The sequence below is a fragment of the Camelus dromedarius genome, chromosome 4 (assembly GCF_036321535.1).
Source record: "Camelus dromedarius isolate mCamDro1 chromosome 4, mCamDro1.pat, whole genome shotgun sequence".
Classification (NCBI taxonomy): Eukaryota; Metazoa; Chordata; class Mammalia; order Artiodactyla; family Camelidae; genus Camelus; species Camelus dromedarius.
Window position 1 is genome coordinate 84,602,327 of NC_087439.1, and position 23,052 is coordinate 84,625,378.

Consider the following 23,052-nt stretch of genomic DNA (forward strand, 5'->3'; position numbering starts at 1 on the left):
CTATATTAATTAGGGAAGAAGTAAGCCAAGAGGCTAATTCCTCATCATGAAACACTACGGGGCCCCAACACCATGCAGGGGACCCAGCTAGGCTGCTAAGGCATTAATGAGCTGTTAATTGCTTCCTGTCTTGCCTCCCCATGGATTTTTGCTTTTACACATAGGCCTTGGGGGCGTCAGTCCAGAGGAGTGTGATGGATGATGGAGCTTAATTTGGTTTCCTTTAGGTAGAAGGGCCCTTCAACAATACAGAGCAAAGTCCTTCATTTAGGGTAAGCCATCTCGAGTTAATCATTATACTCTTTAACCACGAACTAAATGGAGAAATGGTTCTCTTCAACCATAATACTCTTTTTAATAGACTTTATTTTAGAGGAGGTTGAGGTTCACAGCAAAACTGAGCAGGAAGTGTAGAGAATTCCCATCTACCCCTGCCCTACACATGCGCATCCTCCAGCCAGAGCGGGACATTTGCTACAACTGATGATCCTATACTGACACATCATAATCACCCAACATCCTTAGTTTACGTTAGGGTTCACCCTTGGCGTTGTACATTTTATGGGTCTGGGCAAATGTATAATGTGTATTCACCATTATAGTACCATACAGAATAGTTTCACTTACCCTTAAAATTAACTGGGTTCCACCTACCCCTGTGCCCAGCCCCTGGCAATTACTGATCTTTTTACTCTCTTCATTGCTTGCCTTTTTCAGAATGTCATATGGGTGAAATCATACAGCACGTAGTCTTTTCAGATCAGCTTCTTTCGCTTAGCAATGTGCATTTAAGTTTGCACCATGTCTTTTCATGACTTGAAAGCTCACTTCTGTTACAACTGTGACCCAGGAAGCAGGCCCTCACCAGATATTGACTCTGCCTTGATCTTGGACTTCATCCTCCAGAACTGTAAGAAATAGATTCCTGTTGATTATAAGCCACTTAGTCTATACTCGGTCATTATAGCAACCCAAGGTTCTGTGTAACAACTTTTTAAGATGTGATTGACATACAATAAATTGTTCATACTTAGCTTTATTGAGGTATAAAATTCACATACTATACAATTCATACTTCTAAAGTATATGACTCAATGATTTTTTGTGTATTCACGAAGTTTACACATCTGAAATGTACAACTTGGCATATTTTGATATGTGTATATACCCCTGAAGTCATCACCGTAACTAAGATAGGCATCCATCACCCCAAAAAGTTTCCTCATGCTAATTTGTAATTTTTTTCCCCTCTCCCTGGCAGCCACTGATCTCTTTTCTGTTCTATAAAGCCATCCCCATTTTCAAGAATTTTATGTATGCAAAATCATATAGTATGTACTGTTCGGTTTTGGCCTGGCTTCTCCATTCAGCATAATTATTTTAAGATTCACCCATGCTGTAGCATGATAACTATAGTTCTTTTTTGTTGTTGTTGTTGGAAAGTATTCAACTGTATGATTATACAAAAATAAATAAAAAAGCAAAAGAGGTTTGGGTATAGCTCAGTGGTACAGCACATCCTTATCATGCACGAGGTCCTGGGTTCAATCCGCAGTACCGCCATTAAAAAAAAAAGCAAACTATACGATTATATCACAGTTTGTTCATCTATTCACTTACTGATGGATATTGAGTTGTTTCCAATTTGGAACCATTACAAAGAAGCTGCCATCAATGTTCATGTACAAACCTTATGTTTTTACTCTTTGTGGGTAAATACCTGAGATTGGCATGGATGAATCATATGGAAAGCATATGTTTTAACTGTTTTAAGAAATTGGAACTGTTTTTCCAAAGTGGTTGTATCCTTTTGCACCTGCTCCAGTGGTGTATGAGAGTTCCTGGTGCTCCCCATCCTCTCCAGCACCTGGTATGGCCAGGCCCTTTCATCTCAGCCATTCTGATAGGTGTGTAGTGATGCACCTCACAGTTTAAATCCCACCGGTCCTAACCGCATAGTGGATCCCACTACATAACACCCAGTATCACTTCTCTAAGTCTTTGCTCATGCTGTTCTTGCAACTTAGATGTTTCTCTACCCATCCCTCATCTTATTAAACAGTCTTCTTCAACATCCAGCCCCAGTGCTCCTGGTCCCCGAGGTTGAACCAAAGACTGTCCCTACATATGTACATACCTGAAGAATTCTGTGGATAATTTTTTTCAAAGAGTGTTTGCATTATGATGAGATCCTCATGTGGCGGTTTTTCTGCTCAAGCATGGGGACCTAACCCGGGGCTGGGCACATCACAGTTCTGCTGTGATGAAGGCAGTGGCAGAGACAGGCCTCACCACCCTGTGAGTCATGCTCTTTCCCTCCAGATTGGAAAACGTAGCTCCACTTTCTCTTGTTTGAAGAGTGCTGTCACTGCAGTCATTGTTATTCAAAATTTGTTGATCAGAAATGTGTAGATATGGGAATATTTTTAAATAAAATGGAACAATTGTCCTCATTCTGTAAAATATCCTTCGGGTATGGAAGGCAAAAAATAAATGAAGTCAAAGAAATTCATGGACTTCAAGGAAATTAAATTTTGTCTAAATGAGGGTCACCCAGCCTGTCTTCACTTTATAATTTTTAAGTTTCCTGTCTGGAGGTTTTAATTGGTTTTGAGTGAATAAGAATTAGTCATTATGCCTGTAATGTTTTGTTTACGTTGATGAGTGGAGAAAGGGCAGAGTTGAGAAATACAGCTAAGCAACTTCTGAGAAGTTCTCAGTAGTCAATAATACCTGTAAGTTATTCAGCTCCCCAGATAATAGTCAGTCTGATGTGGTTTTTATAGATTCACAGGAGGGAGGCAGGAACATAAAAGAGTAAGGTGGTTTCCAAAACAGTAGTTCCTGGTGATAAAGGGATGGTAAAGAGGTTAAGTTTCAAAGTCTGATTAGAAATCGCCGCTATGGAATTTGGAGTGATTGTCACTGAGGCTTTAAAGCCTGCTGTGCACAGAGAGTGGTTCTTGATTTTTAACCTAGAGCGAAATGGCAGGGGAGCACAAAAACATATGCAGCGCCTTCCGGGGATACTGAGTGTGCTGGGATAATGCTCAGAATTCACTGGCAACTAGGCGAGTTAAAAGAAAGCACGAGAATGTGGGAAACTCTAAAGCAATCTGGCTGCCTAATCAAAGTATTTTGAAATAGTCCTTCATAGTGGGTGGGTTTTGTTCCAAAGCAAAGTAACTCCATCCATCATGAGCTAAATAAAGCCCTAGTAAGATCAATACGACCATGGTAAGATGAGGAGGTTTGTAATTAAAGCCCATGACAGAGTGACCTGTGCAAGAATACAGTGTAAAGCATCACTTCTCAAATTCTCGTGTGCACACGAACCACCCGAGCCTTGTGAAAATGAGGGTTCCGATTTCGTAGGTCCAGGCTGGGGTCTGGGATTCCACATGTTAAAACAGCACCCGGGTGGTGCAGATGCTGCCTGTCCTCAGACCACAATTTGAGTTGCAAAATGGGTTGCTCTTCCCTCTTTTATAACAGATCATGAAACTGTCCTGCGAAGCTCTCTGACAAAATAAATAAGTCTTGTTAACAGTCCTGTTCATCTCAGGAGGGTATGGAAAGCAATTCTGATTTCTACCTTATACTTTAAGGGAAAAAGAGAGGGGGATTTCTTCATTAATGGCATCATGAAAAAAAAAAAATAAATTGAAAGAACCCAGATTGAGTTACCTTTATTTTAGGGTTGAAAATAGTCATGCCATTTATTGTATGATGCTCCTGATTACTGAATAAAACTAAATTATATCCAGTATGTTGCCTACATACAACAGGAGTAACAGTGGCATTCAAAAAATTTTAAACCAGAAGTTCCATAAGAATAGTCACTTTTTTGGTTAAAACTTGAAAACCAGGGCTGTCTGATATGAGTATTAGACCCCAGAGGTATTATCATGATAGCTTGAGGCACATATAATGAACCCAAACTCCCTGGATTTGAATCCAACAAGTCTTTCCACTTACTGGCTATATATAATGGTTTACTCATCTGTAAAATGGGTCTGCATTCTATAGGTATTATTGGATTAAGTGAGATAATATTTGTAAAGCTTTTACACCGGTGCTTGGCACACATAGGAGCTATGTAAATGTTTGTTAAATATATGACTAGATTAAATAAGACTTGTATTAATGTCATATCCTAGTTGCCCAGGACCCTCTGCAATCCAGAAGGCCTCTTTCTCTTTCTACCAACTAAAATATCATCCTACAAGGCCTTCCCAGTAGGCAGCTGGGTCAGAGAGAAAGGTGACTCCAGCCAACAAACAGGGAACTCCCAAATAAACTCATGAAACCTAGGAGTTTATTCATTTTGCTCCTTTGCTTAGACTTACCTCAGTCTTTTGGTTTTGCAGTTGGTGATGTATATTGGCCAGGTGGCCAAGGATATCTTGAAGTGGCCCCGCCCCCTCTCCCCTCCTGTTGTGAAACTGGAGAAGAGAGTGATCATGGAATATGGGATGCCGTCCACCCACGCCATGGCGGCCACCACCATCTCCTTCACGCTCCTCATCTCTAGCATGGACAGATACCAGGTGAGGCGACTGGACTCTTCCTCCCACGTAACACTGTTCGTATGACAAGGGACCAAGAGGGCTTCCCCTTCAGAATTATCTTTTTCTGAGGGATTTTGAGGCTTACGAAATAAAGACCAGGGGAACTAAAACTCACTGAGTGGTCAGTGACAATTTCTTCATAAATGAAGTGACTGTATGATTTAGTATCCAAATCAGGTTGTGCCCCAGAGTGGAAGTGGACACCATTCATAATGATAAGAGCACAACAAACATGACACAGACTGTCAGGGAACCAGGGTGTGTGGTCTCCGCCTGCAGAAAAATTATCACCCTGAGCCGCCGGACTAGAGGCACTTGAATCGGTGCCCTCATCCTCTGTTTGCAACAGACACAAGGAGTTTATGATCCTCGTAAATGATCCTCCAGGGCTGAGATGATGTCACCCAGTCCTCCAGCTAGACTCTCCTGGGCCCAAGGCAAAAACAGTGTCTGTGCACCAATTACCCCCAAGGATGCCTCTGCCCCTGGTTGGGGCTCAACCATTAGAAATAATCATTCCGCATTGTCTAGAAAGCTGTCTAAATGACAGGAGATTAATAAATGTTGAAAATAGAATTTCACTTAATATCAGCTGAAATCCAATTATAGTAAGAAGTGTTAAGAGTTATATTATTACTGCAGTAAAGATTTGTTTCTCCTACCTGAGAAATCTTGCTCTAATTTTGCACTTAACTTAATCAATTTTACCTTTTACCTGTTGGGAAATTTGGATTTTATTAACTCTAGCCATCTTGTACATAAAGGACAGTATTGTTTCTCCTGCCCCTTTATGCCAGAAACCCAGGGATATTCCGTGTTCAGGCTGCACAGAAGTAGGGGAGTCAGCCTGATGCGGTTGGAAGAAGACAAGATTAGGGTCAGGTTCTGGCTCCACCTCCGCGTTCTTCTACCTGGTCACCGGGGGTTTGGTTATGCAGTTGGTGATGTGTATTGGCCAGGTGGCCAAGGGTATCTTGACGTTGCCCCGCCCCTTCTCCCCTCCTGTTGTGAAACTCCGGAAGTGAGCGATTATGGAATATGGGAAAGGGACAGGTATCAGGAATATATCAACTAGGTGTAATCTTTTGCTGTAACTTAACTTAAATGTCATGCCAGGACCAAACAATGTCTGAGCTCCTCAGTTCTGCCTAAATCAACTAAATGCAGGCTTCTGTGTTATACCCAGTGCCATCTGCCCCAGAAGGACATAGTCTGCAACACTGGCCCCCACTGGGCAGCTGTCAGCATCCAGAGAACCCTGCGAACATGCTTCTCTTAGGAAAACAGCAGCAAGTGGTGGCTGACTGCAGGACAGTGACAACAGTCATTTATACGCCACCCGGGCCTTCTTTAAAAACTTTTTATAGCTCACATGATGCAACAGATTTCTTAAGGCCTGCGTTATTATGGACTTCTTTCCTATTTAATTTTTAATGATAAATATATTTAGCTTTTGGGTTATTTTCTTATAAGTAGATCTAAAAGTGGGTTTATTTATATAAATGTATTCAGGCTAATACCTAGGCTGTAATTTCTGAATGCATTAGCTCATTAATTTTTAACATGTTTTCGATTAAAATCAAAGACCCAGTTAATGGTAAATCTTAAGAAAGGCTACACAACCATGTGTTCCTGTACTCAAATGTTATGTTGGAAAAAACACACTAGACTTGGACTCAGAAGATGTGGCTGCTGGTTCTGACTGTCACTACTGGCTGTGTGACCTTGGGCAAGTCTCTGAGCCATGGCTCCAGTTGTAAGGATCAAATGGGATGATTGATAGGCAAGCATCTGTGTGCTAAATTCAGGCCAGGGGTTTCCTCATTTGTAGAATGGGACTAACAATAAAACCTACTTCATAGGGTTGTGTGAAGATTAAATGAGATAGTGACTAAAAAGCACTTCACATAATATAGACAGTTCTCTATCTTTATTCTTATCACCATGGAAGACCACAGACATTAACACTTGAAGCAATTTTATCTCTACATCTAGTTCATAAACAGAATATCCGTATGTTCCTTACATGACTCAGCATTAGCCAGATTCCTCCAGCTGCTTTTCTTACCCACCTGCGAATGTCGAGATTCAGTGAAGTCTGGACTTTTGCCCTGATATCTATGACATATGCCCAGTCTTAGCTTGGGGCTTCCTCGGGAAGCCAATTGTTGCCAAGCTTTATCACCACAGCAGATGATGGGGAAGTAGCTGGTTGGACTTCCAAACTGTCGCACTGTCCATCCACCTTGCCTCTTGGAAATACTGTAGATTTCACAAGACCTACTCTAAGAATAGGAAGAAATAAAAATATTTACCCCCTAAAACTTCCAGCATAATAGCTACGGTCATCACTCTTAAAGTCAGGTTCTACTTTGTCTTATTGGCACGTCAAGATGTTGTCAAACTTCTTTCCAGAACTATATTCCTAGGCATCTGCCCCTTCTGTTTCCTTGGTTTTCCCATTTTTCAAGTGGTTTTAGATCATCAGAGTGCTGGCTGAGGGAATGAGAGTTTGAGACTGGCAGTTATTGGGTCAGGAATCCTATTTCCTTCTACAGCTTCAAATTGTACGAGTCTGAGCATGATCTAATTTTTTGTTTTCTCTTCTCCCCCCACCCTCACCCCCACAGTATCCATTTGTTTTGGGGTTGATGTTGGCTGTGCTGTTCTCCACCTTGGTGTGTCTTAGCAGACTTTACACTGGGATGCACACAGTCCTGGTAAGTCTTTGTGGGCAGGTCTTGGGATGACTATCTGAATAGTAGTGTAGCCTGTGTGTCAGGGTGCTCCTCACACGATGTGTTTATAAAGCTATTTGCAGTTATAGTTCCCATCAGGCTATTGAATTAAGTAATAATTATCTTATGGAACATGTATAATAACAGTAATGAATCATTAAGATAATATCCCAGAGGCTGAGCTGGGCTAGGTTCTCATGACTTTGAAGATAGGCTAGAACAGCAATGGAGATTCAGCTCATTTATTGGGTGTTGGTTTACTGGTGATACAGCGGGCAGTGCAGGAAAACACCCAGGGTCAGGGATGTGAGTGAGTCAGTGCAGATCCCCACTTAATTCCTCACAGCCATGGGCCTGAAGTGCAGGTGTATCAGCTGTCCTTGAAGGGTAGCGGTCCCGCCAGGTCCAAAAAGCCCAGAATCCTGGGCTTGCTTCCTTCCATACTGGGGCTTGCACTTAAAGATCTGTCCACCCTTTTACCGTATTAGGAATTTTTCCAGGGCTGCTACAGGGGCTTGCACTTAAAGATCTGTCCACCCTTTTACCATATTAGGAATTTTTCCAGGGCTGCTACAGGGGCTTGCACTTAAAGATCTGTCCACCCTTTTACCATATTAGGAATTTTTCCAGGGCTGCTACAGGGGCTTGCACTTAAATATCTGTCCACCCTTTTATCATATTAGGAATTTTTCCAGGGCTGCTACAGTTAGCACAATTAAAATGACTCAATTCCATTTCCTGTTGTGCCAACGAGCTGCCTGGACGATCCAGAGCGTCAGGCTGGCCATGGTTTGCCACAGGCAATATTTATCATCATAACTGGTGCAAGAAAGACTTCTTTGTAAAGGAACACGCCCTTGCTAATAGTGTTAACTCTTCCCACGAGGCTCAAGAATGGCATTAGCAAAGGACGTCGGAGGGGAAAGCCAGTCTTCGTTGGCCCTCTTGTTTCTCTTCCTGGTGTCTGATGTTGGTGAACTGGGGAGAGGGTGGAAGGGAGAAGCCACACAGGTAAACAGATAGAGGGAGAACTTTGCCAAAATGGGCAGAGGCAGAGATCTGGGAGGAGGTAAACCCAGAGAAAGAAGGTTTATGGGTGCATGAGAGTCAGAGAGCAAGATCATGCTTTCCTCTTAACAAGACAAATTCTAACTCAGAGGAAAGCAGGGAGGCGAGTGAAGTCAGGGCTGGGCCTAGGGTGAGGCAAGTGAGGCATGAAATTGAAGGGGCGCCAGACAACTCGGGGATCGAGATACAAGACTTGAATGCAATAGTTGAAAAAAAAAAAATCAAAATCAATGTAGAAATTTTCCATGACGAACAGAATGTCCGAGTTTGAAATAAACCCCAGCTCTGACCCTGCCTGTGTGTGCTCTTGCTGGTTTTGCCCCCACCCTGATCCTGGGGTGCTGCCTGGGTGAAGAGGGCTCAGATCTTGAAAATACAACGGGAGCAATTAGGGGCCAGGCTTATCACCTACCTACCAAGACACGTCCCTGCTGTCCCGGTCCCATTGCACAGTGTGACTCATGGCCTCTAAGACAGAACGGGGGAAAGGGGAGGAAGACATTCCCAATGTGCTACACCGCTGCTCCTCACTATAAGAGGTTCTCTCCAAATTATGTCCACAGACTTAGCTACGGAACGAAGCAGAACTCTCTCTCGGGTGTTTGGGTATTTCTTTTATCTGAGGCTACTTTTTAATTTCCATAGGTTTTAATAAACAATGATCTTAGGAAGTCAGGTTAAAATGAAAACCAAAGTAAACACGGGAATGTGAAGCTGCAGACACAAATAGAGGGCACAGAAAACTCACCCAAGTAAAAATCCAGCTACATGTCTTTAGTTTTAAAAGCAAGTTATCAGATGCAGAAGTGGAAATTCGTGGGGCAGGTCATTGAAGCCTCTCATTGAGATGCAAGTAGCGGGTCCGGCCACTCACTTGGAGCATCTGTCCCAGAAGAAACTGAAACAAGGGACAGAAGCAACTATTCCTTCCACCCCCATCCTGCTGCACCATCGCTGCCCAGGACTTCTTTCACATGTGTAGTCTTATTTCATAAATATCTGAGACCCTGACTCAGGCCCAGGTCTGAGTCAGGCCCTAGGCTCAGAGGCACAGCCCAGGGTGTGATGGTCATAAGTTCTAGTAGCAGAAGGCAACGGTTGGTTTTCATAATAAGATGGGGTTAAATTAGGGACTGGTAGTCTTATAAGCTTTTGCAAGGTGTCAGACTTGGATCTAGATCTGGAAGAGCCTGGGACAGACAAAACCTACCTCACCCTCCCGAGTGTCCGAGTCTATTGACAGAGACAGACAGGTGAGCTTCTGATTACTGGCTGTGATCAGTATTATAATTAGCGTGTACCCCCTGGATCAATCCAACTGAGATGGCCTGCTTCTCCCCTGGACCCCTCACATTCTCCACATGCTGGTGGTTCTCAACCTTGACTGTACATGTAAATCCCATGGAAAATTTAAAAAAAAATATCTGAGGATGTTTGGACACCCATGTTCATAGCAGCAGCATTATTCACAATAGCCAAAAGGTGGAAGCAACCCAAGTGTCCACTGATGGATGAATGGATAAATAACATATGATACATTCATACAATGGAATATTATTCAGCCTTAAAAAGGAAAGGAGTTCTGACATGATACTGCACGGAAGAAACTTGAAGACATTATGCTAAGTGAAATAAACCACTCACCAAAGGACAAATACCATATGATTCTGTTTATATTCATAAAGACAGAAAGTAGAAGGTGGTTACCAGAACCTGAGTGGGGGGATGGCCAGTTATCGTTTAATGGGTACAGAGTTTCAGTTTGGAGTGATGAAAAATTTCTGAAAGTGGATAGTGGCAAGAGTTGCACAACAAGGTAAACATAGTTAATACCACTGAACTGTACCCTTAAAATGGTTAAGATGGTAAATTTTGTGCTATGTGGGCTTTTTTTAGCACAATAAAATATATATTTTGTTTGCCAAATATATATATAAAGTATATATAATCTTTACCAAAATTAAAAACTATGTATATAATGGCTCCCCAGCATTGACGGTTTTTGCAAAGCTCCTCAGGTGATGTTTCACGTGCAGCCAAGGTCGGGGGCCATTGAGCCAAGCATGGGCAGGTGCCTGAACAAAGCGAGAGTTGGAAGGTGGAAGGAAGGTCAAGACGGGTCAAGCACCTGAGTCACGCAGGCAGCTGCCTGCTTCATTCTAATGGGTCTCCATGTGTAAAGAGGAGGAACAGCTAGTTGCTTATCTCATCCATTAAGAAATCCCTCCTTGTCAGAGGTGAGTGATTTGCTGTGATGTCAAGGCTCCAGCTGACTGCTGGGCAGACATGAGCGAAGTGTGGGTAGAGGGGAGGCATTGAACCTGCACACAGCATCACCATCCGGCCAGACCTGCTCTGGCGTGGCTTCCATCCACCAAGACGCCCATGTCAGCAACTTGGGCACCGTCCTAGCTCCTCCCCTCCCACACCCCATCAACCAGGTCATCACCAAGTCAAATGAGTTCTGACTCTTAAAGATGTCTTAAGGCTGTTCTCACACCACTCCCAGGATATTAGTTCCAAGTCTGATGCTGCTGTCCCACGCATTGGGGAGCTTCTAGATTGGCTGTTCCTTATTGCCCAAGATGATTTTTATTGAAATCTTACCTTTCCCATAGTAAAAAGCAACCTAACCAGTGATTTATAGAAACAATTTTTTGGTGTATAAAATTCATGTCCTCTTGGTTTGAAAAGCAAACCAATTACAGCTAGCTAAATGGGGTGGGGGGAGAAAGAGAGTGTAGAGTGTCTTGGAAAGATGAGGCAGCCCATGGAATCTAACACAGGTGGGGCCGAACAACGAAGCCTCATATGTGTCTCCCTCTCCCTTTTGAGTACCGCCATCCACAGAACCCAGCTCCCGACAACTTCTCTCTCAGATCGAAACCTTCACTTCCAGAGTTGAAACTTTGGGCTGGACACTACCCTTGGATGCAAGAGCCCAGCAGGGGGACAGGGTCACAAAGCGGGGACAGGGTCACAAAGCAGAAACAGGGCTCCGGAGGCGCCCCACTGTGGGCTGCAAAGGCAGTGCCCCGAGAACAGGAACTAGGAAGACAACCCAGTTAAGCTCACTGTACGGAGAATGAGAAGCACAAGTGGCTACCATGTGGGCGAGTCAGGCTGCCTTGAATGCAAATAACAGAAACCAACTCAAACACCTTTAAGCTTGAGAGGAAATGCGTTGGTTTTTATAACCACAGTGTGTAACGGTAGAGGTGCAGGTGGCAACTGCGAGAGTGGCCTAGATCTCTTTCCCAAGGTCACCTCTGCATCTTGCCGCATGGTGGATGCATCCTCTTGGGCTGCCTTCTCTCTGAGGCCAGACCCAAGGCTTAAAGTCTTTGTTTCACTCCTGAAAGGATTCCAGTGGGAAGAATTCCAGAAAAAGTGTCTAATTGGGCGAGCCTGGATTATGAGCCTCTTGCTGTGCCAAACATCACCCAAGGGGTGAAGAGGATTGTGGTTGGGTGAACTGGGTCAGGAGCCAGCCCGCGTGTGCAGGGGCTGTGATGGGCAGGGCTGCTTAGGGTTAGGATCAGCATGTGAGAGGGGCCCTTCTCCACAGTAAAACACATCTGCCACTAGAAGAAGCAGACAGGCGAAGCACCAGTGATAACATCCTTTGTACATTGACACCATTGCAATGTCCTACTGTTTCAAAGACTCAAAAACTGGACACAGTTATACACAGTTATATTTGTGTTTGAGGGGAAAGGAGGATGCGCAGGGCAAAGCAAGAAGGCTGATCACACTGCATTTGTGATGCTTGGAATTAATCAACTTACATAGAATTGACTTTAAGTCTTTTAACTGATAAAGCAATCAATCACCCCTAATATATTAATGGTAAAATCAGTCAGAATTGTTGTTGTTGTTGTTTGATTAGTGAATGATTATTCCATTATTTTGAACTTGAATTAGCTGAAACACTGCTCTATTTTATTGTCCCTAAATTGTTTCATCTGTGGATAATTATATAGATATTAGGTTTTGTTTACTTACTCGTTTGTTTTTTTTTCCCTAAGTATTGCTTTAGTTTTGGTTAGAGTTGGAGAATGTTGAAAAGATTTCTCAAATATTAAATTATCTGCAGACCATACGAAACTATGCTCTGGCTTTAGACTACAGCATTTTTGGTGTGTTTTTTCAAGTCCTTTGAACCTACTTAAAAAAAAAAACTTACTTCAAATTGCCTTACTTAATATGAAGAAGAAAGTTAATTGTAATATAAATTACGCCCTACAAAGCTCTACTTTGTTATGCCCTGTTGGATGAATTAGTTACTGAGGTAAAAAGGGAATTTGGCTGTGTTTCTAAGCCTCGGTCCTCACATTATGCCCATTGTTTTCTCTTTACCTTGGAGAGAAATGTCTTTACCCTTTCATTAAAATAGAGGATTATTTCTGGTTTTAGAAGTAGTAAGTACTCATGGTAAAAACACTCATCCCCTCTTGTTTTTAAAGTTGTTGTTGTTGTGTGTGTGTGTGTTTTAAAATAAAACAAATCGTTATTAGTCAAACCACCAGAGGAGTAATTCAGCCAGCCATTTGCTAGGACGATATAAGGGGAAACAGAAAGCATTTTATGCTTCTGTATTTATTGAACCAAAATTAGGGCTTTGCATAATTTCCAGCAAGAACTGCTCATGGTATGCATGCCTAATAATAAATACGGTGGGGTGGTGGGGAGCTCAGTGGTAGAGTACATGCCTGACATGCGTGAGGTCCTGGGTTCAATCCCCGGTGTGTGTGTGTGTGTGTGTGTGGTGTGTGTGTGTGTGGTGTGTGTGTGTGCTGTGTGTGGTGTGTGTGTGTGTGCTGTGTGTGGTGTGTGTGTGTGTGCTGTGTGTGTGTGGTGTGTGTGTGTGTGCTGTGTGTGGTGTGTGTGTGGTGTGTGTGTGCTGTGTGTGGTGTGTGTGTGGTGTGTGTGTGTGTGGTGTGTGTGTGGTGTGTGTGGTGTGTGTGCTGTGTGTGTGGTGTGTGTGTGTGTGGTGTGTGTGTGTGTGCTGTGTGTGGTGTGTGTGCTGTGTGTGTGGTGTGTGTGTGTGTGTGTGGTGTATGTGTTGTGTGTGTGTGTGTGTGTGTGTGGTGTGTGTGTGTGTGTGTGTGTGTGTGTGTGTGTATCATCTGTTCTGAAAGTGTGAGGAGCATAGGCTACTGGAAGTGCCCTAAATCTAGGAGGTGGAGCTGGACTGAGCCCTGAATGCAGCCCACAGAAGATGGACAGACAGAAGGTGGTCAAAGCACCAGAATCACCCAGAGTCCAGAGGTCCCACAGGGCAGCAAAGCCAAACTCTACAGGGCTGGAGCAGGCACAGCTGGTATGGGGCCAGTTTGCCTCAGACCAGAAGCCACCTCTATCCTTCCTGCTGCAGTGAAAACTGGTTGGCCTCTAACATTCTGTGGCCTGGAGCCTGAGAAGCTGCTCCAGTGGGATGTGTTGTGAGATGATCCTGCCGTGGGTTGTATCTGTGTGCTACCTGAGTCCCAGGTACTGGTAAAATGAGAGCAAGGAGTTGGATTAAACCTTCTGTAGAAACCAGTCTCCATGTTTCTTTTGTTAGGTTATTGCTTTTTGGATTATACAGTGTCGGTCTCATTGAAGGGTGAAGTTTTCCTGTAAGCTTATAATCCCATGCCTCTCTTAATGGAAAAAGCATTGTCTTCAAAATTTGTTTGTGAAATCAACTTCGGTAAATGAATCAGACCCTCCCATTAATTTACATTATTTTTTTGAAAAGATTCTTTGGCCCCTTGGGAAGAGACAGACACACGTTTCTGCCATAATACTCAGTGTTGCTGTGACCTTCCCGAAAATACTGGCACTTTATTTTCATTGCAGCTCTCTAAGTTATTACCGGTTTGTTCTACCAGCCAAATGAAAAGAAAGAGATGAAATGCTTTGCTGTGAGTCCTCAACTAACCTTTGAAACCTGAGAATAAATCTTTTTTGTCTGAATCAAATCCAATCATCGGAAAAAATTCAACCTAGTTCAGTAAATTATTCTCCTTCAGAATGCAGATGCACCCGTTGGAAAAGAAGAATCCTACATAATTAATATCGGTAGCTCAAAGCCATGCAGGCAGAAGCAAATCTAGTGCGTTAGGGGCCAGGTGAGTTTGTCTGCCTCAGCCAGGAAGCCTCGTATATTTTTCATGCTGTCTCAAAAAAAAAATTGGGAAAAACTGGGAAGAATATATTTTTAAAAAAGACCTTTCTTGGTATGATTAAATGCAATAATTCACAAAAGATTAGGAGAGCTGATTACATATATTTTTAAAAGCTTCCATATATGAAAAATGAAAGTCATTGTCAAAAGCATAAATATACTTAGGGATAGAAAAAGGATTAATATAATATAAAGAATTAATCAGCAAAAGCCCAGTACATCAACAGACAAGAACAGGCAATTCCCAAAAGGAAAAATAAAAACGTCCAATAAATATAAGGAACCAATTTCACCTGTATTTATAGGGATATAAAAAAAAGTCACAAAAGAAGTACAAATAACAGTGAGATGTCATTTTTAAATTTTTGCCTGTGAGATAAAAAAAATTAAAATGTGACAATCAGGGTTGATAAGGGGTTGAGTAATGGGATATTTTCAAGGGACCTTTTCATGGAACATGTGTTAAAAGCAGTAAAATGTATGGTACATTCCTTTTGGCCTAGGAATTCTGACAATTTATCCTAAAAAACAGTTGAACAAATACATACATTTGAATAAAGTCATAGTGCTATTTAAAATAGTGCAACATAGAAAACAATTTAATGTGCAGCGATGAGGAATTGCCAGCTTTAATTAACTGTATATCAAGATATGAGACAGAACTCAGCTATTAACATCATGTAATTAAATATTTTAAAACAACAAAAACCCAAGGCTCTAAATTAGAGAAAGAATATAGAATTAACTCTAAGGTTTTTTGCTTTTAATTTCTGAGGGGGAGGTAATTATGTTTACTTATTTATGTATTTTTTGGAGGAGGTACTGGGGATTGAACCCAGGACCTCCTGCTTGCTAAGCATGTGCTCTACCATTTGAGCTATACCCTCCCCCCCCCAGGTATTTCAGGCAGAGTGGAATTTAAGACGGGGACCCTGGTGCTTACAAACTGTCAGAAGGGCTTGATGAGCGGGGAGAACCCGTGGCTATCGCTGTCACCCAGAAGTCAAAGTCCTGCTGGCCACTTGTCACCACCATTCTTGCAATCTTCACCTCTCACCAACCAAATAAGCAGATGCTAGGCTGAGTCCAGCCACTGTGATGGCCTTTGTTGCCTCTGAAAAAAAACTAGGAGCTGGATTCCTCAGACCTGTTGCTGCAACTCCCCTTCCTGGGATGTTGCCGGATCACGGGAACAGCAGGAGGAAGGTGGCTTCCTCCCCCTTTCCACTTTCCCAGTTCTGCAAGAGTGCATCCAAATGCTGGGGCCTGACTGGCCAAGGAGCCATGGAAATGTACGTTTTATCCTTCCCACGTCTCAAGTTCAGGGGGAGGTGGGAATGGACGTAGGGTGCCAGTTGACTGTGTCCCTCGTGCTTTGGGATCCCTTTTCCCATTGTCATCCAGCTTCCTCTGAGCACACTGTGGGAAACTCTGCTTAGGATAATTTCTTCAATGTGAGCATCCTAGGGAAAACTGTGACATTTTACCAACAGAAAAGACCAGAATGCGAATTTCTTGACATTTGTTTCTTTTACTATCAAATACAAATATCTCTATTTCAGTAGATAAAAGGACACTTGAAAGATTTTTCATTCAAAGTCCCTTAGGTCATGTAGCATTTTTTTAAATTGGAGTATAGTTGATTTACAAAGTTGAATTAGTTTCTGGTGTACAGCATAGTGATTCAGTTATATATATGCATTTCATATTCTTTTTAATTATAGGCTATTACAAGATATTGAATATCGTTCCTCGTGCTGTACAGTAGGACCTTGTTGTTTATCTATTTTATATATAGTAGTTAGTATGTGCAAATTCCTGACTCCCAGTTTGTCTCTCCACCCCACCCCCTTATCCCTCTGGTAACCACAAGTTTATTTTCTATGTCTGTGAGTCTGTTTCTGCTTTGTAAATAATTTCATTTATGTCATTTTTTTAGATTCCACACATAAGTGATATCATATGGTATTTTTCTTTCTCTTTCTGGCTTACTTAGTATGACAATCTCTAGGTCCATTTACGTTGCTGCAGATGGCATTATTTTATTTTTTATGGCTGAGTAGTATTCCATTGTGTGCGTATGTGGTATACACATACCACAACTTCTTTATCCAGTCATCTGTCAATGGACATTTAGGTTGCTTCCATGTCTTGGCTATTATAAATAGTGCTGGCATTTTAATGTATAAATATCACTTTCACAGCAGTAAGAGCAAGCTATGATATGAGCATATGGTTGGTTGTATTCATACCTGTCTATCCCATTAGATTGAGTCCCTTGAGGCTAAGAATCTTATTTTCTTCACCTTTATATGCCCCACAATTCCCAACAGAGTGTCTGAGAGTAAGTGTACAGTAAGTGTCAAGTGGATTGTCATAGATGCCATGTTATCTGTTCATAAATCAATCTTTTTTATTTCTGTGTACTTTATTGTGTCAGATTTGACAAGATTCAGCCATTAGTCTGAATATTGCATTCACTGTAGAAGACCAGACAAGATCAAATATATAATAATTCTTTTTCAACATTATTTTGTTTTGCCTGTAAGAATAAGCTTTTGAAAAATTTAACAGAAAAATGTCATGCAAAAATAAATACCGTGCAGACATGGATGCTCTATTTTGGAGTTTCTAGAAGTCACAGAGTTGAATATGGCAGGTGTCTTGCCATTTGACAAGGGACCCTGGAACAGTGGTCAGCAGCATGAAGTTTTGAGGCTCTTTGAGGGACCAGTTCTTAGGAGAAGAGTATCTGAAGACACACCGCTTCAGTGCTTCACACATTTTATCTCATAAATGTGATGATGATGTAGGCGAGGGTGGAGAAGGAAATTCTGCAGTTCCGAATGGACTTGAGAGTTTCGTAAATAGAAAACCTGCTACCTGGTTCTTGGGTATAGGTGTGTAAGTAGTACCTAGAGGGTAGGAAGAGGTAAGTAAGCACACCCAAGAAATCACCACACAGGTTACTAAGTATAGCATTACCAGTACCTCAGAGGTCCCCTGTGCCCTCCACTCTGCGCCTCCCCCAAGGTACCCACTCCTCAGATCTCTGACAGCAGAGACTTAGCTGCACTTCACATAAATGTGAAGTGGAATTACACAGTATGCATTCTTCAGCACTGGCCTTATTTAACTTCCTTTTTTATTTGCGATATTCACCCATATTGTATGTAGCTTTAGTTTGTGGCTTTTTATTCTTGTATAGGATTAAATTATATGATTGTATCAGATTTTATTTATCCCTCTTATTACTGATGGATATTTGGGTTGTTTCGAACACAATGGCGAACAATGCCAAGTTTACTACTTCTTCTCCAATATTTATTTCTTTTGTTTACCTTAATCACATGGGGTTAGACCTCCAGTATAGTATTGAGTTGAAATGATGATGTGGTCATCCTTATTTCTAAACTCAGGGAGAAAGTGTTTTTTATTTCATCCTTAAGGTTGATGTTAGCTCTAGATTTTTTTGTTGTTGTTGGGACCATTTATCAGCATTGGAAAGTTTCCTATTAGTCCTGATCTGCTATGAGGGTTTTTTTTTTAAATCCTAAATGGTATTGAATTAAATGATTTTTTTGCATCTATTGAGATGATCATATGATTTTTCTTCTTTATTTTATTAATGTTATGGTTTAGACTGATTTTTTGATTTTTCAACTAACTTTGCATTTCTAGCGTAAACTCAATGGTCATTACATATTAGCCTTTTTTATATTACTTAAGTTACTTTCTCCTACCATTTTGTGGACTTTTATGACTATATTTATGGGAGAGATTGGTATATGATATTTTTTGTTTCTAGGTTTTAGTATCAAGGTTATGCCAACCTCATAAACGGATTTGGGAACTGTTTTACTTTCTTTTCTATTTTCTAGAAGAATTTGTATAAGGTTCCCCTCCCCCCACCTTAAATGTTTAGAAGAATTCATTAGTAACCCAGCTGGGTCTGGAATATATATTTTTGTGAAAAGTATTTTAATTATATATTTCATGTGTATATATATATATACACACACACATACGCATATATACACACAAATGTATAACTATTCAGATTTTCTATTTTCTCCTTTATAAGTTGTGTTTTTCTAGGAATTTGTCCATTTTATCTCAATTGTCAAATTAACTGCCATAAATTGTTTCAAAGTATGTGAAGGGAAAACTGACAGACTAAAAGGAGAAATAGACAAATCGACAATCAGAGTGGAAGATTTTTACACACCTCTCTCTCACCAGTTCAGAGAACAAGCAGGAAAAAAAATCAGTTTTTTGCAATACATTGTTTATGATAGTCTTTTTATTATTTTTGTAGAATCTGTAATGATTTCTCTCTTTTCATTCCTGATTCTGTATCCATTGTTTATCCATTTTATAGGGGTTTATCAATTTTTAGTAGTCTTTTTAAAGAACCAATTTTTGATTTTGTTAATTTTCTCCGTTGTACGTGTGTTACTTTTTGTTCTTCATTATTTTCATCCTTCCTTCAGAATATTTGAAGTAGATTCTTAATTGTTAACTTTTAGCCCTTCTTTTCCAAATGTCCTTTAAGGCTCTACATTTCCCTTTAAAAATGGTGGCATTCTACAAGTATTAATAAGTTATTTTTCATTGTCATTCAGTTGAAAATATTCTCTAATTTCCCCTAGGGGTTACTTAGAAATATATTACTTAAATTTCCAAATATTTGAGAATTTTCTAATTATTATTTTTAAGTTTATTTCTAGCCTAATTTCCCTGTAGTCAGAGAAGATAACTCTATATGATTTCAATTTCTTGAAATTTGTTGAGATTTACTTTATGTCCCCACATAGAACTGTATTTTGTGTAATTGCTGCGCATGGGGCTTTGTGTATTGGGTCATTTTTTAAATTGTTCTTTATAATAATCTTCTATATTCTCATTGATTTTTTTTTTCCTGCTTGGTCTCTGACTTGTTGAGAGAGAGGTGTGTAAAAGTCTGTCTGTCTGTGAATTTGCCTGTCTCTCCTTTCAGTCTGTCAATGTTTTTCTTCACATACTTTGAAATATTTTGAAGCTATGTTATTTGGTACATACAGTTTTTACATTGTCTCTGATAGGTTGACCCTTTCACCATTTTAAATGTCCTTTTTGTCTCTAGTAATTTTCTTGCCTCAAAGCTTACTTTATCTAATATTAATATAGCAACACCAGCTTTGTTTTGGTGAGTATTTGCAAAGCATTTTTCCATTTTTTTTTCTTCTGCCTTCTCTGTACCCTTATATTTGCATTGTGTTATAAGCAGCATGTAGCTGGGCTTATTTTTTTAATTTAGTTTGACAGTTTTGCTTTTTAATTGGTATGTTTAGTCTATTGTCACATGATGTATTCTGATATATTTTTGGATTTAAATCTATCATATTGCTCTTTGTTAACTTTTTCTCACCTGATCTTCTTTATCTTCTTTTGTATTACTCAAGTATGTTAACTCTCCCATTTTCTCTCCACTATTAGCTTGTTATAAAGTCTTTACAATTCTTTTAGTGGTTACCCCAGAGATTACAGCATGAATCCTTGATTTAGGAGAGTCAAATGCAAATTAGTATCTTTACCACTTCCTGGGAAGAGTGGGTTATTAAATGAAATTTAATTCTACAAATATTTAAAGCCCACAAGGACTGACTTTTATTGTTGTATAGTTGATAAACATTTAGGTTTATCCACATTTCTGTTGTTCCTCATTCCTTCCTACGGTTCATCTGGCATCTCATTCCTTCTGCCTAAATTACCCTATTTAAATAGTGTCTCTTTTAGCATGGTTCTGCTGGGGATGAGTTCTCTCAGTTTTTGCTTTTCTGGAAATGTCTTTATTTCATTTTCAATCTGCTAGGTTTAGAATTCTCTGTGTCATTTCCTCCAATGTTCCTGAACCAGATTCTTGCCACTTCCACTTGCCCACAGTGTGCGCTAAATCAGGGTAGCCAGGTTGGTCAGACTGGCAGTTTCCAGATCTCATACCTGCCAAGTGAGGATGGCTATTTTAAAAGTTACAGATAATCCATTGGTATTAGCTTTTTGGAGGGCACTTTGCAGAATGTATTAAGATCTAAACTATACATCCATAGCCTTCGAGGCTCCTTAGCCCATTTCCCTGAAGCATAGAATCACACAAGTGTAAAAGTAAAAATAATGGTAGCAAATATTTGTAAAGCACTTATGATCTGCTAGGCATCATTCTAAGCACTTTACATGGATTAGCTACCTCATCGGGGTAGTTCACAGTGACCCTATGAGGGACGTACTATTATCCCAGTCTTACAAGATGAGGCGCGGAGAGGTTAAGTTAACCTGACCAAGGTTATATAGTTGGTAAGAGACTGAGCTGAAACTTACTTAAAACCAAGCAGTCTGACTTGAGAATCCATGCTTTTAATTACCATTCTCTACTGCCCTTCCAGGATGTTCTTTAGTGCATTTAATAGCGAACAGTGTGAATACCCCAAATGTCCATCAATCAGAGGTAGTCAAGTACGGTGTTTCCATGGAGCGGAATGTGATACAGCCATTAAAATAATGGAGTTGTGTAGTCATGAAAAGATGTGTATGACATATTGTCAATGAAAAAAGGCAGTTTACAGATCAGCTTGTGTAGTATAGTGTAGTGCCATTAGCTGCAAAATTATGTATGTGGGAAGAGGAGTTCGTTACGGAGAGAAAGCTCTGAACTGCATGTGTAATAGTGAGCCTGAATTGTTTCTGACAAAGCAATAAGTCATTTTTGTTTAATGGACAGAAACTGTGTCTTATTCTTCCTCTATCCTAATATATTTCTTGGGGTGTAATAACCGATTGAAAATAATAGCACATGATAGCTATTGAATGAACAAATGAAAAAATATTTGAGCTCCATTACTATTTACATGACAAGTTCCTAGAAGAGGAGGAAGATTCTAGACTTTGATGAATAGTAACTCTTCTTCTTCGACTGGGTACTTGCATTTCTTATTTATTCCCTTACCCTGTTTCTTCCTTCCTTCCTTCCTTCCTTCCTCCCTTCCTCCCTCCCTCTCTCTCTCTCTCTCTCTCTTCTCTTCTCTCTCTTTCTTTCTCTCTTTCTTTCTCTCTTTCTTTCTCTCTCTCTTCTCTCTCTCTTCTTTCTCTCTTTCTTTCTTTCTTTCTTTCTTTCTCTTTCTTTCTTTCTTTCTTTCTTTCTTTCTTTCTTTCTTTCTTTCTTTCTTTCTTTCTTTCTTTCTTTCTTTCTTTCTTTCTTTCTTTCTTTCTTTCTTTCTTTCTTTCTTTCTTTCTTTCTTTCTTTATTTTTAACTGACCAACGTTTAATATGGGTTTTGGCAATAAAACAAATACATGGGTTTCAAAGACCTTTTGTCTTTGGTCCTTTTATTCTTTGGGAATCAATTTAAAAATTCACAAACCACTGATTTCCAAAATTCCTCTTCGTAGTTGCTGTGACAGTACCTCCAAATCTGACTGAGAAAGGGGACCAGGTTCTCCACAGAATTAATATCCATCCATCTTCTTTGTGGTGCTATTTCAAAATGAGAAATTCACCGTGAAGGGTCTGGAGAGTCGAGCTGGGCCAAGTTGCCTGTGGAGAGAAGGAGCAGCATCGTAGATGCCATGAGGGGAAATGGATAGCATATCTGTCACAGCCACACGCCTGCCTGAGGATTGAGCCCATCACCAACGCGTGCCCTGCTGGTCATCGAGTGAACACTAATTGGGGCACAGGGGATAACTGTAGGGGAGTGAAGTAGCTGCCTGGTGTCTTATGCTGTGAAAATCAGCTAAAGGCCTAGGACTTCATTTTTTTTTAATTGAAGTAGACATCATTCTAAGTGAAGTAAGCCAGAAAGAGAAAGAAGAATACCATATGATATCACTCATATGTGAAATCTTAAAAAAAAAGAAAAGAAAAGAAAAAGGAGGACACTAATGAACTCATTTACAAAAGAAACAGACTCGCAGACATAGGACTTCATTTTATCACGAAACACTGCTGAGTCTGTGTGTGTCTGTGGGAATGTTCCCTAAAACACGCTCACTTGGGAAAGGAGATAAACACTTCATGTGTCATGTTTTTAAAGGCACACAGGGCTTCCTGTAAGTGCTGTCATTTATTTGATTTTTTTTTTCAGCCCTGAAACCTCCATAAAATTAGTTCATTCGCATGGGTTTATGGCACAGTTAGGTTTCCACACCACACCCCCAAGTTCTCATCACACGTGTGAAAATAAAAGGTCACACGAGCACCACAATCTTGTGCCTCGTTGTATCTTGAATCTCATTCCTCCATTTTAATAAAGTGACATGGTGTTACCTTCTGCTCACTTGACACACAATGACAGGGAAGTGACAGTCTCTGTAACTGAGATTGTCCGGCCTCGTCGTAAACAACGCACGGCCATATCTGACATCCCTAGAAGACTGCAGAGCCAGACTGCTGTTTTGTTTTGTTTTTTTTATTTTCCTATAAGCCCCCATTCCTAGTGTGAAACAAAGGCTGCAAAGGAGTCCCTCA

At 40.6% G+C, this 23,052-nt stretch overlaps 1 protein-coding gene across 1 annotated transcript in view; it reads left to right on the forward strand.

Moving 5' to 3' along the window:
- Positions 1 to 23,052, forward strand: part of SGPP2 (sphingosine-1-phosphate phosphatase 2) — a 98,169-nt gene that overhangs the window by 62,815 nt on the left and 12,302 nt on the right. Inside the window, exons 3-4 of the mRNA XM_031452263.2 lie at positions 4,371 to 4,550; positions 7,202 to 7,291. Coding sequence (XP_031308123.1) covers positions 4,371 to 4,550; positions 7,202 to 7,291 — 270 coding nt within the window. The remainder of the gene's footprint in view (positions 1 to 4,370; positions 4,551 to 7,201; positions 7,292 to 23,052) is intronic.